Source organism: Hyaena hyaena, unplaced genomic scaffold (genome assembly GCF_003009895.1).
Source record: "Hyaena hyaena isolate Hyena2069 unplaced genomic scaffold, ASM300989v1 scaffold_395, whole genome shotgun sequence".
NCBI lineage: Eukaryota > Metazoa > Chordata > Mammalia > Carnivora > Hyaenidae > Hyaena > Hyaena hyaena.
The window spans coordinates 1,448,646-1,464,382 of NW_024081029.1; the positions used below are offsets into that span (position 1 = coordinate 1,448,646).

General features: G+C 38.4%; 1 protein-coding gene across 3 annotated transcripts in view; it reads left to right on the forward strand.

The window, feature by feature from the left end:
- Positions 1–15,737, forward strand: part of SLC4A4 (solute carrier family 4 member 4) — a 299,108-nt gene that overhangs the window by 193,110 nt on the left and 90,261 nt on the right. For all 3 annotated transcript variants that reach the window (XM_039251771.1, XM_039251773.1, XM_039251772.1), the window contains 3 exons: positions 335–489; positions 1,122–1,241; positions 3,749–3,923. In XM_039251771.1, coding sequence (XP_039107702.1) covers positions 335–489; positions 1,122–1,241; positions 3,749–3,923 — 450 coding nt within the window. The remainder of the gene's footprint in view (positions 1–334; positions 490–1,121; positions 1,242–3,748; positions 3,924–15,737) is intronic.

Below are 15,737 nucleotides of genomic sequence, written 5' to 3' on the forward strand. Positions count from 1 at the left end.
AGCCATTTTCATCTGGCTTTCACAGCAACTATATCAGTAATGGTACATACCAGTGGGAGATGAAAGGCAATGTTGTTTTACAGTATTGATTAGAAAGACATATAAAAGAAACACAGCTGTTTTCTCATGCCTCCACTTATATTCATTCTCTGGGTTCAAAATCAGAATACCAAAATAGCTTGGGACAAGCTGATAGGAAATATGAGAATATGATTATATTAAATATATATGAAATGTTTAAGTGGATTCTAGGCTGCCTTTCTGAGGCTTGACATGCCGTGAGGTATGTAGAGAGTTCTCTTGTTGGATCAGCACATCTCTTATTATTCTTTAGGTGTTCCATGACATTGCTTATAAAGCTAAAGACAGGCAGGACCTGATTGCTGGTATTGACGAGTTCCTAGATGAAGTCATTGTTCTTCCACCTGGGGAATGGGATCCAGCAATCAGGATAGAGCCTCCTAAGAGTCTTCCATCATCAGACAAAAGGTAAATTATCAGGCAATTGGGAGTTTTCATCCTTGAGAAGGAGGTTGTATTCAGAAGAAGAAATGGGGTCACATGACTGACCTAATACTGTGTTTTTAAGTTCACATTTAACTTGATTATTATCTCAAATGAATCACATATGTACTTCAGTTTGACATTTTGCTGATGCTGTAAAGTGAGTGTTATATGTTGTAATGTTCTTCTGTGATTGCAAATTAGAGATCTCAGATTATAATATTGGAATACATCATAGAGATTTTTGGAGGGATGTGTTGGGGACTTCCTGCACATGTAGAAGATTGGTTTACTCACGATGAGTCCATGTAGATCTAAGAGGTTAAGAAATTGGGTGAGATGATTGGAGAAGCCACTTTCTGGAAACCTATTATTTTCCAGGTGAAACAGTTACTGTTTTATAAAGTATGCAACTCATTCAGCTTTTTATTCATCAATCATTTGTCTTCCCTCTAAATATAACACTTTAAGAGTTGTGTGTTAGGGTGGCAAAGGAAATAATGATCTTTCTCCTAAAGAGTTTTCAGGTCATCCCTTTTAGTCCAGTGCATGACACAGATAAGATGCAAATAAATAAAATAAACTGATATTCTCTTGGACTCTGTTGTCTCACTTAGAAAGAATATGTACTCAGGTGGAGAGAATGTTCAGATGAATGGGGACACACCCCATGATGGAGGCCACGGAGGAGGAGGAGGAGGACATGCAGATTGTGAAGAATTGCAGCGAACTGGACGGTAACTGATGGATTATTTTGCCATTCATGAGAATCTATTTCATTTTTTAAAATGTTTATTTATTTTGAGAGAGAGACAGAGGACACGCTTGCATGTACAAGCAAGTAGGGGAGGGGCGGAGAGGGAGAGAGAGAATCCCAAGCAGGCTCTGCATTGTTAGCACAGACCCCACTTGGGGCTTCATCTCACAAACATGATCATGACCTGAGTGCAAATGAAGAGTCAGCTGTTCAACTGACTGAGCCATCCAGGCATCTCGATGAGGATCTCTTTAGATCTTAATTTCCCTTCATCTTCCTATCAGCATTTTATTCCCTGGTTTGTATATTTGTTCAGCCAACAGATATTTTATATTGATTAATCACAGGCACTGGGGAGGCAACAGTGAATTAAACAAAAACGCTTTGTCCTTTGGGGTTTTCCTTTGTAGTTGTGGGAGACAAACAATGAGAAAATTAAAAAGTGTGGTGATGGTTTAATGGGAAAAACTAAAGCAGAAGTAGGGAGTTTAGTGATAGGAGAAGGGCATTCCAATTTAAAGAGGATGCTCAGAGAAGGCCTTACAGCGAATTGTAGCACATGAGGAAAGTCCTGAAGGAAGTAGAGATAGACCCAGCAGAAGTGAGGTAGGGGGAGACGACAGCAGAGTGCCTGGTGTGTGCTGGGTTGGCATCCAGGCCATGAAGTGAGGAAGGAGGTGGTAGAGAAAAAGCCAGCGGGTCTATAGGTGGGTGTGAGTCCGTAGCAGGAAGGCGGAATCATGTGTTGTCTTGTGATTTTCTCCCTTTTCCGTACATTTATTCACAAGTGGGTAACATGGTACAGAAATGAGAAACTCACAGGTCATAGTCTCCTTATCCTGCAGTTGGGAATTCAGGTTTCCCAGATTGCTTTTGTAAATCTCTTTTTATGATAATTGCTCCTTTTCTTTCCACTATTAGGTTCTCCATTTCATTTTGGGTTAAGTAAAATTTTAAGTAGGATACTCATTTTATAAAGACAGGACTTTAAAAAAAATTTTTTTTGAGAGAGAGAGAGAGAAGAGAGAGCATGCAAGCAGGAGGAGGGACAGAGAGAGAGTGGGGAGGAAGACAGAGGACCCCAAACAGGCTCTGCACTGACAGCAGAGAGCCTGATGTGGGGCTCAAACTCATAAATCATGAGATCATGACCTGAGCCGAAGTCAGACATTCAACCAACTAAGGCACCCAGGAGCCCAAAGATAGGGCCTTTTAAGAACATTAAAGGGTTTCTTGAAAACACAAAAGTATGTCTTTTTAATAAGCAAATGAATCTGAATGAAATGATTTTATTCTTCTGATGTCCACTTGGGTTTCTCTCTGAAATTTAGTGGATATTATTTCCCTCCCCTTTTTTTCTGAAAGAATGGAGAACATAAAACCTCCTCCTATTTTTTTCTGAATAGTTCTTTACAAAGTACTTTTTATTAGGAATATTTTTTTTTCCTTTTCTATAGATATGAGTTCTGGGATTCAGCTCTTAATCAGACTGGAATTTCATTCTTGTATAGCTCACTTTTTCCTAAGTGCACTGTCTGCAGTGTGTCCAGCACTGTGCACAGCCCTGTGCAGACCAAAAACACCGAAGCGAGGCCTTGAGTGCAGGGAGGGCCAGCAAGCCCGCACACATACAGACAGTCTTGATGAAGTGTGATAGCCCATGGTGAAAATCTGAACTCTCTGAGGGAGGACCCCTTAGACAGAAGGAAGGGCACGGGGAAGGCTGAAATGTGAGGTTTGGTTGGGAGGGTAATTTGACAGATGCATAAGTAAGGCAGCTGACCTACTAACGTGTGGAATGCCGCTAAGCTTACAATGCTCTTCCACCGTATACCTGCATGGCTTTCTTCCTTTGGGACCTTATCCCAAAGTCACCCACTCGGGAGGCCTGTTCTGGCCACTGTAATAATTCAGCCATTGCTTCTCTAGCATTTCATAACCTTCTTCGCCACTTAATTTTTTCCCTTATTTTTAGCACCATCAATTTTACTTAAATTGTCTGGCCCCCATATGGAAAGTAAAATCCCTGAGGGCAGGCATTTTCGCCTGTGTTGTTTGCTGTTGAGTCTCCAGCACGTGGAGTAGTGCTGGCCATATCGCAGGTGCTCAGTAAACACTTGTGGAATGGTGAATGGGGCTGGGAAGGAAATGATGGTGAGATTATATAAGGATTTATATGCTCTACTCACATGGGCGATGTGTTTCTATAAAGAGTGAGAAATGTTAATCCATCTACACCATTCACTCTCACCTAAAAACTGACTGTTCTTTAGGGAATGCGACACCTAATTTAGTGACCAAAACAGAGACAGATAGAAGAAAATTGATTCTTCTACAAATTTCCGATTTTCCCCTTACGTGGTGAAATAGAGCATGTTGATTCAAACACTTTGACTACAAATTCTTTGTGGTTGAATAAGTTATCCCTTGGTTAATTTGATGACAGTTTATTTTACCTTGTCACATGTTTGCTTTCTCCCTACCCAGGTTCTGTGGTGGACTCATTAAGGACATAAAGAGGAAAGCACCATTTTTTGCCAGTGATTTTTATGATGCTTTAAATATTCAGGCTCTTTCAGCAATTCTCTTCATTTATCTGGCAACTGTGACTAATGCTATCACTTTTGGAGGACTGCTTGGGGATGCCACTGACAACATGCAGGTGGGTCTGGTTTGGGGGAGACACAAATAGTACAGCCCAGATTGCCTTCCTCACCCCTACAGCTCAGCTAGAAGCAGATGGCCTTTCAGTTACTCAGCGTGATTTTCTTTCTTTTGCTGGATGCTGCATTTTACTTTGCTTCTGGCCTGCTGCTATATTTCCAGCATTTTAGTAATTACAAAAATAGCTCGATGAAATCTGGCTTGAGTCACAAGTGGGGAAAAGAAGGGAAGGAAATGAGGAGATACAATTCTATTTGGGCAAAAGCATATCAGCTGCTTTAATTTTGTTCAGGGCACCGGGTTGAGATCTTCTACTACCTTGAATGTACGGCCCATATTCTGTTAAGCTTAATGATTCCATTCTTTCTGGGAATGTGTGATTAGCTTCATTTTACACATGAGCCAACAGTTATCAAAAAATTGAGTGATTTGCTTGAGGTTGGATTTGCGTATCTATCGGTAGGACTCAGCTTTAAGGAATACAAGTTAAGAGTTGTTTCTCCTGTTCTTGAACCTGCCTGATCTTTAAGCTGTAAAGACCCTGGCTTGACTTACTTCATACAAACCACAGTCTGTTGGTTACCTTACGGGTGCCGTTTGCCCGTTTTATATCAATAACAGCCTAAGTTTTGGTGGTAGAAAAGATGTTTTGGATGCCCTCTATCACTTAGAAAAATATGTACAAAGCTAAGAAAAAATAAGCATTGTGCTAGGTGCTGAATACGGCGTAGTGAGTGAAGCTAGTATTCTTAGGGAAAGAACCGGATTCACTTCCTTTTCAAACTCGGTCCCTTCTACGTTAGTGCTTATTACTGATTAACCTGTGTGACATTCATAAGTGCTGCCAGCCAGCTTTTTAAAGTAAAAACAAAAAGCAGAGCTTTTCCAAAAGATTGCTTTCTTCCACTTTTGTTTTCTTATCTCTGCACATTTATGTTTTAGATTGTGCCTAAACACAAAAATGAAATGGAGATGACATATGACATCTATGTCGACCCAAGTAAAAAGGGAGAAGTTGCTTTAAACAATTGTATTTAGTCTGTTAAGAGCACTTTTATCTTTTAGCCCTTATCTATTATTGCATAGCATATTAATCCAAAACTTTGAGCCTTGAAACAACCGTTTCATTCTTCTTGGTCATGGTGTTGGTGGTTGATGGACTTCTCTGGGGTGGTTCTCTCTTGGGGCCTCACACATTTGTAGTGAAGTAGCACCTGAGGTTGGAGTCACCTGAAGGCTTCTTAAATGTTTATTTTTGAGAGAGAGAAAGAGAGGGAGGGGCAGAGAGAGAGGGACAGAGGATCCGAAGCAGGCTCTGCACTGACAGTAGCTTCAGCACAGCAAGCCCAATGCAAGGCTCAAACTCACAAACCATAAGATAATGACCTGAGCCAAAGTCAGATGCTCAATGGACTGAGCCGCCCAGGTGCCCTTGAAGGCTTCTTTATTCACATATGTGGTGCCTAGATTGGGATGTTTGGAACATTTGGGGACTAAGGACTTTGAACATGACTTTTCCACATGGCTAGCTTGGCTTTCTTACAGATGGGGACCATGATGACCTTTAAGGGCTCATGCCTTAATCAGAAGGGAACAGTCACCACACAGCTTTGCTTGTGCCTGTATGAATATGCCCTCAGTATTACTTCATTTTTTGATTTTCATAAAAAGGCTGAAAACTCAAATTCTTATGTGAAATCTCGTGATTTTTAAATATTGGCAATTAATTAACTTTTAAAAAATAACATTGTGCTGGCCAGAAAGCACATACGCATGTGTTCCCAGCCAGAGACCTGCAGTGTGAGGAAGAGAAACCAAGTGTGGTAGGACCCAGAGATGAAGTATGTGAATAGGGTGTCCTTCCCTCTTTTCCTCATTCATAAGATAGGAATGAATGAAATAAACTGTGACAGTGATATCAATAAGAGGATTTTATAAGTCTGATCTATATCCAAATGGGACAGTTATTCTTCATCCAGATGAGAGCATGATGATAACTAAATCAGATCATTCAAGAAAACCAGTGGAAAAGAAAGCACTGGGGAAGCACCGTGAGGCCAGCACGAAGAACATAATATAGGCAGCCACGTTAGGAAAAATAAATGAAAGCAGTGATCTGGGGACAGTGGCAAGAAAACCTCCTTCTGTCATTCAGAATATACAGAGACTTTCTTGTGCAGATCATTTTGTAACACATAGTTTTCCATGGATGTTCTTCTCCTTGAGATGGAGGAATTAACAGCACATCCTGTGTGTTAGTTTATTGCCTTTTTAAATGGAATCGAACCCCTTTTCAACCTTGTATGACTTAGCTTTAAAATGCAACATCTGAGATGAGGTAGAAGTCTGTTGAAGTCTATTGTTGATCCCTCCTAGGTGAATTAATTTCCATATGTGCGAGTTTGGGGAAAGCAAAGGATTCTGTTGTGGAACACGTGTACTTATCATGGGTATTTCGTCTGTGATCAATGTCATGGGAAAGGCCTTCACGGTGGAGTAAGCAATGTTCGGGATCCTGCAGACTTTAGGAGAAACAGAAAAGCTTTCAGTGCATCAGGATGTTAGGTTGTCCACTAAAATGCCCATTTGCTGGACATCACTCATAGGAGTTGACTTAATTCAAAGTACGAAATTCAAACCTAGGAGGACATTTGCTAGACGTGTTCTGCTTATTTTATTAATAGATTTTGTAACCTCTTATTGATAATTTCACTGACGCTGTGAACTTAGTTTTAAAAGTTTTTGACTGGAAACATTGAAGGGTATATATTTTTTCTCACTTCTGAAATATCTTTCCTTGAAGAAATGTATTGGCAAAGTAAAGCAATTTGGTACTTGTTGAAGTCACAGTGGGTGGCAGAAACATTGAAGAAGAAGGATAGAAGATGAATGATTGTTAATATATATTTGTTGAACCGAATAGTCCGTTGTCTATTTATTTTGGGCAAACTAATGTTATTTAGTGAATGGATGCATAGATCTAAGCACTGGATTTATAGCTGTAAAACAATCCGTGTAACTAGAAATTAACTAGTGTACATGCGTGCACACACACCCCCAACTCAATAGTTCTATAGTAATTATAGTATTTATAGTTTTAGAGTAATTTTACATATCCTAGTATTTTAATAGGAAACCTTTTACCTGTAGTCATTATACTAGGTTTTCTCATGATGGTGGATGACTTTGATATTTCTATTGGTTTTATCTATTTTAAGGAGTAGGGAGTAAAGTGACTTAATATGTTGAAAAGTATCTCTGTACTTGAACATACAGAAGTTTTGATGCTCTGAACTAGGAATTTTGGCTTGGCATCAGGACAACAAATTATTTTGTGGATCTGGTGCTAAGTCCCAGATCACTTCCCAGGTCCATGGCAGAGGTTGATTTATTCCATTGCAAGTATTTATGGGGTGTCTTCTGTGTGGCAGACACTATTTTAAGTGCTGGGGATACAGATAAGAGGCCAAAATAGATAATAATCCCTGTTCTGATGGCATTTACAGTCTAAGGTGTTGATAAGGCATTCTTTTTCTATGTCCCCAAGAGATAACCAGTAGTGGAATGTAGTGGGCTTTCTGAGGGGGGTAAAGTCCTCTGGGTGTATTTGACCTTCTAAACACTAGATCTAGCAGGACATGGGCATAGCCTGAAGTAATCTTCAGTTGTATCACATGCCTTCATAAATGTGGCAGTGGGTTATTCTCAGAAGCACAAGTAGCTCAAATGAGTCAACTGAGAATAGTGTCCTGGCTTTTGAAGCAGACAGCTCAGAGATGGTTCATATAGGGTCTGTATTGTCAGGCTACAAATAGACATGGGTGCTGGTACAAACGTGTTGTGAAAACACAGATGAGTCACTGTACTGTTGTTGTTGAAGCGGCTCTTCTGCCAGCTTCTGTGCAGGAGGTCTTGCCTGCTTGAAGACAGAAATTTACAGGGAAGCATTTCTTCCAGAGCTGAAATATATATGTATATATAAATTATAGTTAATATTAATCATAATAAAATATGTGTATATTTAATTCCACATACACACGTGTGTGTGTGTGTGTGCCCACCCCCCATCATTAGACGCAGGTCTTAGGAGCCATATGTATCATTTCCCATGGACCTGTGTTCAAAATAAAACAGTGGAAGCAATGATGGCTCCAAGTACAGTCAGTTTACAATGACAACATCCATGATGGCATGAACACCGCCTCCCCCCCGCCCCCCGACTTGGCATACACGTTTGGAACATCAGGCTGCTCTGAGAGCACTCTCAGGCTTTCAGAGGGGGTATTCATGGACTCCTTAAGTGTGGGGAATTAACATTTAGCTTGGATTTTTCAAGTGACTGAGCCCGCCTTGCCAAGAGTTGACCTTAGATTTATCTCGGATCTAGCCCTGGCTTGTGCCTATTTCCCGTTCTTATTGTTCAGCAGCAAAAGACTAGAGAATATGCTTTCCGAGGTCCAGGAATTGTGTCACACTCTTATTATCCCTCTCAGTATGTTCCACTGTAATAATGCTTTCTAGTCCCCTTGCCGTGCTATGAAGCAAATGAAAGGTTTTCAGCCTCACCATCCTAGAAGCATGTCCTTTCCAGATCCAACTCTGTGACCATGTGTGCCAGCTCATTGCATTGTAGTTATATTCTTGGTTGCCAGGCATGTGCACTATTCTATTCATTTAGATACTTCTGATTAAATAGTTGAACATTGATTTAACAAATATTTATGGATAGCTTAGTCTATGGGCAAGTTACTCATACAGGGAACACTTTCTGATGTTCTGTGGCAAGTCTCTATGTTGTTTAAAAGTTGTTCTTAGCCTCATGGAACACAGAAAAATCTTTGAACTCAAATTGACATTGTTAATTGTGAATGGCTGAGCACAGTCTAGAGTGAAGAAAGTCATTTTAATTTTTCCCCCAGAGTAAATATAATCTTATTTTCACAAACCTTTTAGCAAAAGGATACAGTAAGATTTTTAGAACTCTGTGAATTTTATGATATTTATGGAGACTAACAGCACATTTTAAGGAAATTTGTCTCATTATAAGGAGCATTTATAGCTGGCATCTCCAAATTTGAAGCTTTATTTAAACATACTGCTGTGCTGAGAATATTTAATCAATCTGCTGAGGTTGGAAATGTATCATTTCTTATTCACATATGATATTCCTCTATAAGATAGACACTTTATGAAGGTTCTCAAGGGCAGTTTATAGCAACAAGAGTAGAGAAAATTGATAATTGCTTCATTGTAGTAAGGACCACATAGTAATTTCAACTCAACCTAAATGTTGCACTTTGGCACCAAAATGCATTTCTTTCTCAAAGTGGAAATGTAAGGTGATATGTTAATCTGCCTGAAATAACCTTCCAGAAACATACCACAGGTTTCAAAACGTCAGGTGGGGATAGTTTGTCGGCATAGTTTGTGAGACAGTTGGGTTTTTGTGGTCAGCAAAACTGAATGTGTATTTGGTGGCAAAGTAAAGGGCTTGCATTGCTTACTTGCCTCTAATGTATGCTGGTGGTTCTTCCTGCCAGGAAGGAACTTAACTAGATAATTTGCTTCACTTCATGTACAAGATCTGAACTAAACCTGTTTGATTAAGATTAACTCAAATGTAACCAAATTTTTCGCTTACCAGAACATATTTCATTGTTTTTTTCAATTGAAGACTGTCAACTCTGTTCTTGGTGATTAGCAAATGATAGCGATTTGGGCAGGCTGGCGATCCCAAATGTTGCTACATTCTAAAACTATTTAGTTATTTGTCTTGAAATAATTTTGAAATAGCTTTATTTTTAATAAGATATAATTATGCACTGTAGAAAATTCAAACAATACACAACAACTACATATAAGGTAATTTTTCCCTTAAACTCATCACCCAGAAATAACCATTATTAATATTTTCATGAACATCTTTCATATATCCTGCATTGGATGTGTAAACAGATTGATGTATAAGATTTTATATAAATGAGATCTTATACCCTTTGTTTCATAACATGACTAGTATTAAGTGGATATTTTTCCACTTCAGTGTGGAGTTTGAGCATTATTTTTAATGACTATATCTATTTATACACGTGATGATACATGTCCTATAATTAATAAATCCCCTATTAGTATACTTTCAGTTTTCCTGCTTTTTCTCATTTATGAACAAATTGTGGTTGCCAAACTACATTTTCATTCTTTGTAATTATCTCTTTGGAGTAAAATTCCTAACAATTGTTTGCAGGATATGCTTATTTTATTTTTTTTTTAAGATTTGTTTCAAATTACATTCCACAAAGGTCAGGCCAGCTTATGCTTCTACCAATAATGGACAAGACTGTCCACTTGTATGCACTCTTGCAAAAACAGGATTGTGTCCCATATTTTCATTTTTGCCATTTAGTGGGTTGAAAAATGATAGCTCGTTCTTACTCAGTTCAAATTTCTTTGATTTTTAGTGAGGGTGAATATCCTTCCACATTTTTATGGGCTGTCTACACTTTGTGTCCTTGGCATATTTTCCTTTTTGGTATTTGTTTTTTTTCTCATTGCCTCCTAAGAACTCTTCGTGGGATAAGGATATTTTCCCTTTTCTTGTCAGAAATATCACAAATATATTTTTCCTAGATCTATCCTCTGTCTTTTCACCTTATTTGTGATTTCTTTTGCTCTATAGATTGTAATGCATTCAAAATCTTCAATCTTTTGTGGTTGCTTATTTTCATTATATACTTAAAGAGGTTTCCCCACTCCAAGATTAGAAAAATATTTACCCACATATCTTAGTTCTTTTATGTTTTCATTTAAAATTTTTATCCATCTGGCATTGATTTTGTGTAAGGTTATACTGGCATTTGATGTTTGGGCACTTCAGATGATCTAGGTACCTATTCATAGCTCTTTAAACAAAAAAAATACTGTACAGCCTCCCTGACTTGCTTATCCATTCTATCAGACTTGCAGTTGTGGCTCTTTGGTCAAGGTTTTGGATCATACTTTTCTTTAAGCAGGGAGCTAATTCATCTTTCAGCTTTTTCTCTTTCTCTGGTTCCTGCTGGGCAGTGTAAACAGAAACCCTGTTTATGACGACAAAGTGCTTTTAGGCAGAGTAGATTGCAATAAGGATTTGGCAGCTGTGATCTGTCAGGATAGAAATCACTGATTTATAGGCTGTAGCTACACAGGTGAAATAAAAAATGAGGGCTGGCTATCCAGTCTTCTTCCCAGTATAGAAGGATGGTCTGTGTAACTGGGCCTTAACAAATATCAGCAGGTGGTTCTTATTTTGAGAAGCAGGGAGGTTTTTTGAATAATGAACCTCAAATTTGAGCTGCATGAGAATCACCTGGGGAACTTTGAAAAAATACCAATCCCCCAGGCTTGATCTTCAGAGATACTGATTTAGTTGTTCAAGGTAGAGATAAGGAATCAGTATTTTTTTCTTAACAACAACAAAAAAGCGCTTCTCAGATAATTGTCGTGTGAACCAAATTTGATTTAGAGACTTGCATCATTTCTTCACTTATTTTTAATCATGTGGCTTGGCTTTTAACTGGTGACCTGACATCAAAACTCCTATAGATAATCCACGTCTGACTGCCTGTTTCCAGTGGCCGTGTTTAAGTGGCATTAGGTTGTATCATTTTCCTTGGCTAAATTTCAGATTCGGAGACACAGCTAGAGAAATTTAATTTTATTATTCAGCATTCCACACAGTTTGTATGAATTATAACCAACACAGGCTGAAATTTCTCTTTTTATGGTTAGAAACATTTTAGTTTTCTTAAAAGGCTTGAAATATAACAACGTCAGCAAATACTTTATCATTTACTACCACCAAAATATTTTATTTTCCAAGTTTGACTTGGTTGAAAATTGTCAAAGTAATAGAAAATTTTTTGTTTTCTTGGGCAATTGTGTCACTTTCCTCCTATTACTGCCATCCAACCCCCCTGAACAGTTGTGATTATTATTCTAAATAATGAATTCCTTCATAAAAAGGACATAAAACAAGATAGGCCATCCTTTAGTGTTATACGAAGATAGTTGCAGTGAAGTCAAAATTGACAGTGTAAATTTTTAATTTTTAACATTTTATTATATTTTGAATGTGCTTATTTTACATTAGCAATGATAGACATGATGGCCCTGGCGACCCTTGTCACAGGTAGTTCGAACACCTAAAATGCTGGTGTTACCAATTATGGCTGAATTTTTTTTTTTTTAAGAATCTTGTTCCTATGGTCCAACTTCTTTTATGCTTGATCTTTCTATTGTGGGACTTGTGCTGATTTTCTTGGCTGTTTTGCCAAACAAGTCCCATCTTTGGTTTAACAGCATACCCTGATGTAAGCAGAAAATTGTTCATACATTGTTGTGGGTGTTGACTTCACTGCTATAAAGTAAAACAAACTATTCTGTTTTATTATAGCTGATTCCATGTGTTTAGTAACACAAAGAATGCAAAGAAGCAATGGCTGTAGCATTGCCCCCTAAGGTCTCTGTTGATTTAGGATTTGCTCTGAGAAATACTGGAGATCTAAAGAGTCCCCCCACCCCTTCCCTCTGAGGACTAATCTTCGTCTTTTCTTTTGTCTCTCCTCTCAACTTTCTCTTCCCATCGTTTCCCTCTTTCGAAGAAAAGAGAAATAATTTAGGCAGGCTGGGAAGAAGGAGATGAGAAGCAGTGAAGGAAAGAAAACATTGTATTGTGTCTCTGTTCTTAGTTCTTTCTATTTTATTGTCTTTCTTAGTCCAAACAATTATTCTGTGAAATAGCAATTGATTTTACAGAAGAGAGAATTAGCATGTAGAGGGTTTGGTGACTGGCAGACCTGAGATTTGACTCTGATGTCCTTGGCTCCAAGACATGCTGTTTGTGCTGAGCCACCTGGAGGAGATGGTGGAAATCAGCTAGTTCAACTTCCCATCTTATATCTAAACAAACACATTGTGTACATGTTACTATTTATAAAAAAGATAGCATATATCAGAGACTATACTAAACATTTTTCATGTGTTATCTAATATGCATGCTAACTATATAAGACAGAGATTAAGTAACTTGCTTAGTCATTGATTGAGTAAATGGCACAATCTGGATGTCACTTTGAGATTTCTTTGATTCCAGAGTCCATTGTTATCCTCTACCATCTTGATGTTTCTCCTCTACATGAAGAAACTAAAATTGACAAACTTGAGGTGACATTCCCAAGATCATCAGTTCTCCAGTGACAGAGCAAAGTCTAGACTCTGGATTTCCTGACTACTGGTTCTTTGTTCATCCTCTTGTTCTACAGTGGGTGATACTTGATCAGAAATGGAGTGAAGTCAAAACCTAACCAAAATGGAGCTGTAACATTGTGCCACCTGGTTCTGCCACTCCTCAGAGCTTAGCCACACGCATGTCCTCATGGGTTGAATGAGAAATAATGGAGGCAGGGAGAAACTGGGGGTAGACGTGTCTTTATGAGTTATACCTATTAAAAATTCACACACCCACACATTCTTTTCTCTTTTTTTATATTCGTGAATCCTGAATATAATAAATCAGAAAAGGATTTCTGATAGTTCAACTTATAAATCGCTTTAAATGCTTGTTAGTTAAACTGCAGTTATTCATCACATGAGTTTATTTTTTACATTTCTGTATTATCAAGAGTAACAAATCAAAACTTGGTGAAAATAGTTCTTTTCTCAGAAATGCTGCAAGGATCTCTAAGTATAAGCAAGTTTCCAGTGCAGTGTGTATAATAAATCACCTGTCTCTGTTTCAAAATTGTCAGCAACAGAATGGAAACTGTAGCACTTACCAAAGGATCAAGTACTGAAATAAAAATAATCTGCCTTTTAACAGTCACATGGTTTCTGTAAATCAAAGCCATTTTCTGGAAGAAATTCGTTGTTATCTTTACTGAATGAGCAACAGCGGCTGTTGACCTTTGATAAGTGGAAGCTAGGGTATGATTTGGGTATTTCTTCTTTGATTCCTTTAGCATTTCTTGCATGCCTACAGAGCATATGGAGGTATAGTGCAAACCTCAGTGAGAGGAAGGAAAATAGGAAGGCCCCCGGAGACCCTGTGCTTGGCCCTCAGAGAGATTGATAGTGATGGCAAATCAAGTAGAGAATTCTTAATCTTGCATTTCTTCTTTCTTCCTTCCTGTGCTGTCTCACACCGAGGCTGTGCTGTATTTTGATCCTGAAGTAGTTTTGAGAAATAGGCCCTTCTCTGTGCTCGGTAAAGAATGATGCAGTATAATTCTGCCTATCACCAAACAAGCAGAATGTGGCTTGTCCCACCACATAGAGCATTCCAATTCTACCCTTTCATGTTACACACACTAAAGTAAGTCATGAAAAAGAAAGATAAATGATAAAGACATTAAAAAAAAAAAAAAAACATTGTCAATGCACAGGAGGTAAAAAAACGTCCAAGAAAACACCAGCTGAAGCCAGCATACTTTTATCCTTGCTCTGGGTGAGGTAGTGGTTGGGCAGGTACCCACACTCCAAAGACTTGTGCCACATTGAACATGAGCTTGTTTATATCACTTAACTCTCCTGAATCTCAATATCTTCACATGTAAGCGATCAAAACTATTTGTTGGGCACAAGGGACTGTCTTGTCTGCATAAATGCAGGCTGGTTCTGCCAGCCTAGCGTGTTATTCTTCATTCTTTCTGAAAAAGATTGTGTGTGGAATGGCTACAAAATACTGAGATGGCATTCTTCAGTCATGCAGTAGAGCTCACAGCCATGGAAATAGGGTTCCCTCTCCCCCCACCAGATTTCAGCCTGGACTTCTCAGACAGAAGTAGTTCCGGGTTGTTTCAGAATATGGATACTCACTGTGTGAGAAGCTAGTCTTACTTGTCAACCCTTGTTATTTTGCCCTGTACCCACCCCAGTCCGATTAGTACATGGTGCTGTTTTAAAGGATTTTTATCTGCTTTCTGAATTGAATGCCACCCTTCAAAGAAGAGGATGTGCTATTGCCAGTGCCATTTTAAGCAGAATGTTGGTGGCTCTGATGCAATGTGAAAAATATTGTGGGTAATCATTATAATAAGAGTCTCTTAGGATGGCTCTTGAGTGGGTATAGCACTTGGTGTCTTTAAGTTCTGTAAGTTGATTTTTTTTTTTACTTCTGTCATTCAGACGTTTATTACTTAAACCTTTTCTGTTTGAGTGTAGTTGAGATACTATTTTATGTTACTTCCACTTCTTGAAAGAACACAGTGATTCAACTTCTCTGTGTTATGTCGTGCTCACCACAAGTTAGCTACCATCTGTCACTATACAGTGCTATTACAATGTCATTAACTATTATTTCCTATGCTGTGCCTTTTATTCCTGTGACTTATTCATTCCATACCTGTAACTTGATTAAAAAAAACAATTTCTGTGTAATCCTTTTGTTATATTATATGATGAGTGAATGAAATTTGCTGGAGAACTTTTGGGGCAGTAGAAAGAGGTGCCTTAGGCTCACAGGCAGATAGGTTAACTTTTTGTGGGGGGAAGGGGCAGGGAATCACTGAGGGGTATTACAGATTACCCAGAAATCCAGTCTGCTCCAAAGAGAGAGTGGTTTAGATTAAGAGATGGCTTGCTTTATGTAAACACACATCATACTTCTGTGAACAGGTAATTTGTTACCCACTTGAAAGGGGAGATCTTCCTGGCATCATTTTGTTTTAGTGTACACATAGCATTATAGAGATCACATAATTTTGCTCTATGATGTAAATTGACCTACCATTAAAAAATATATATATGTTTGTGTGTGTGTGTGTGTGTGTCTTTTAAA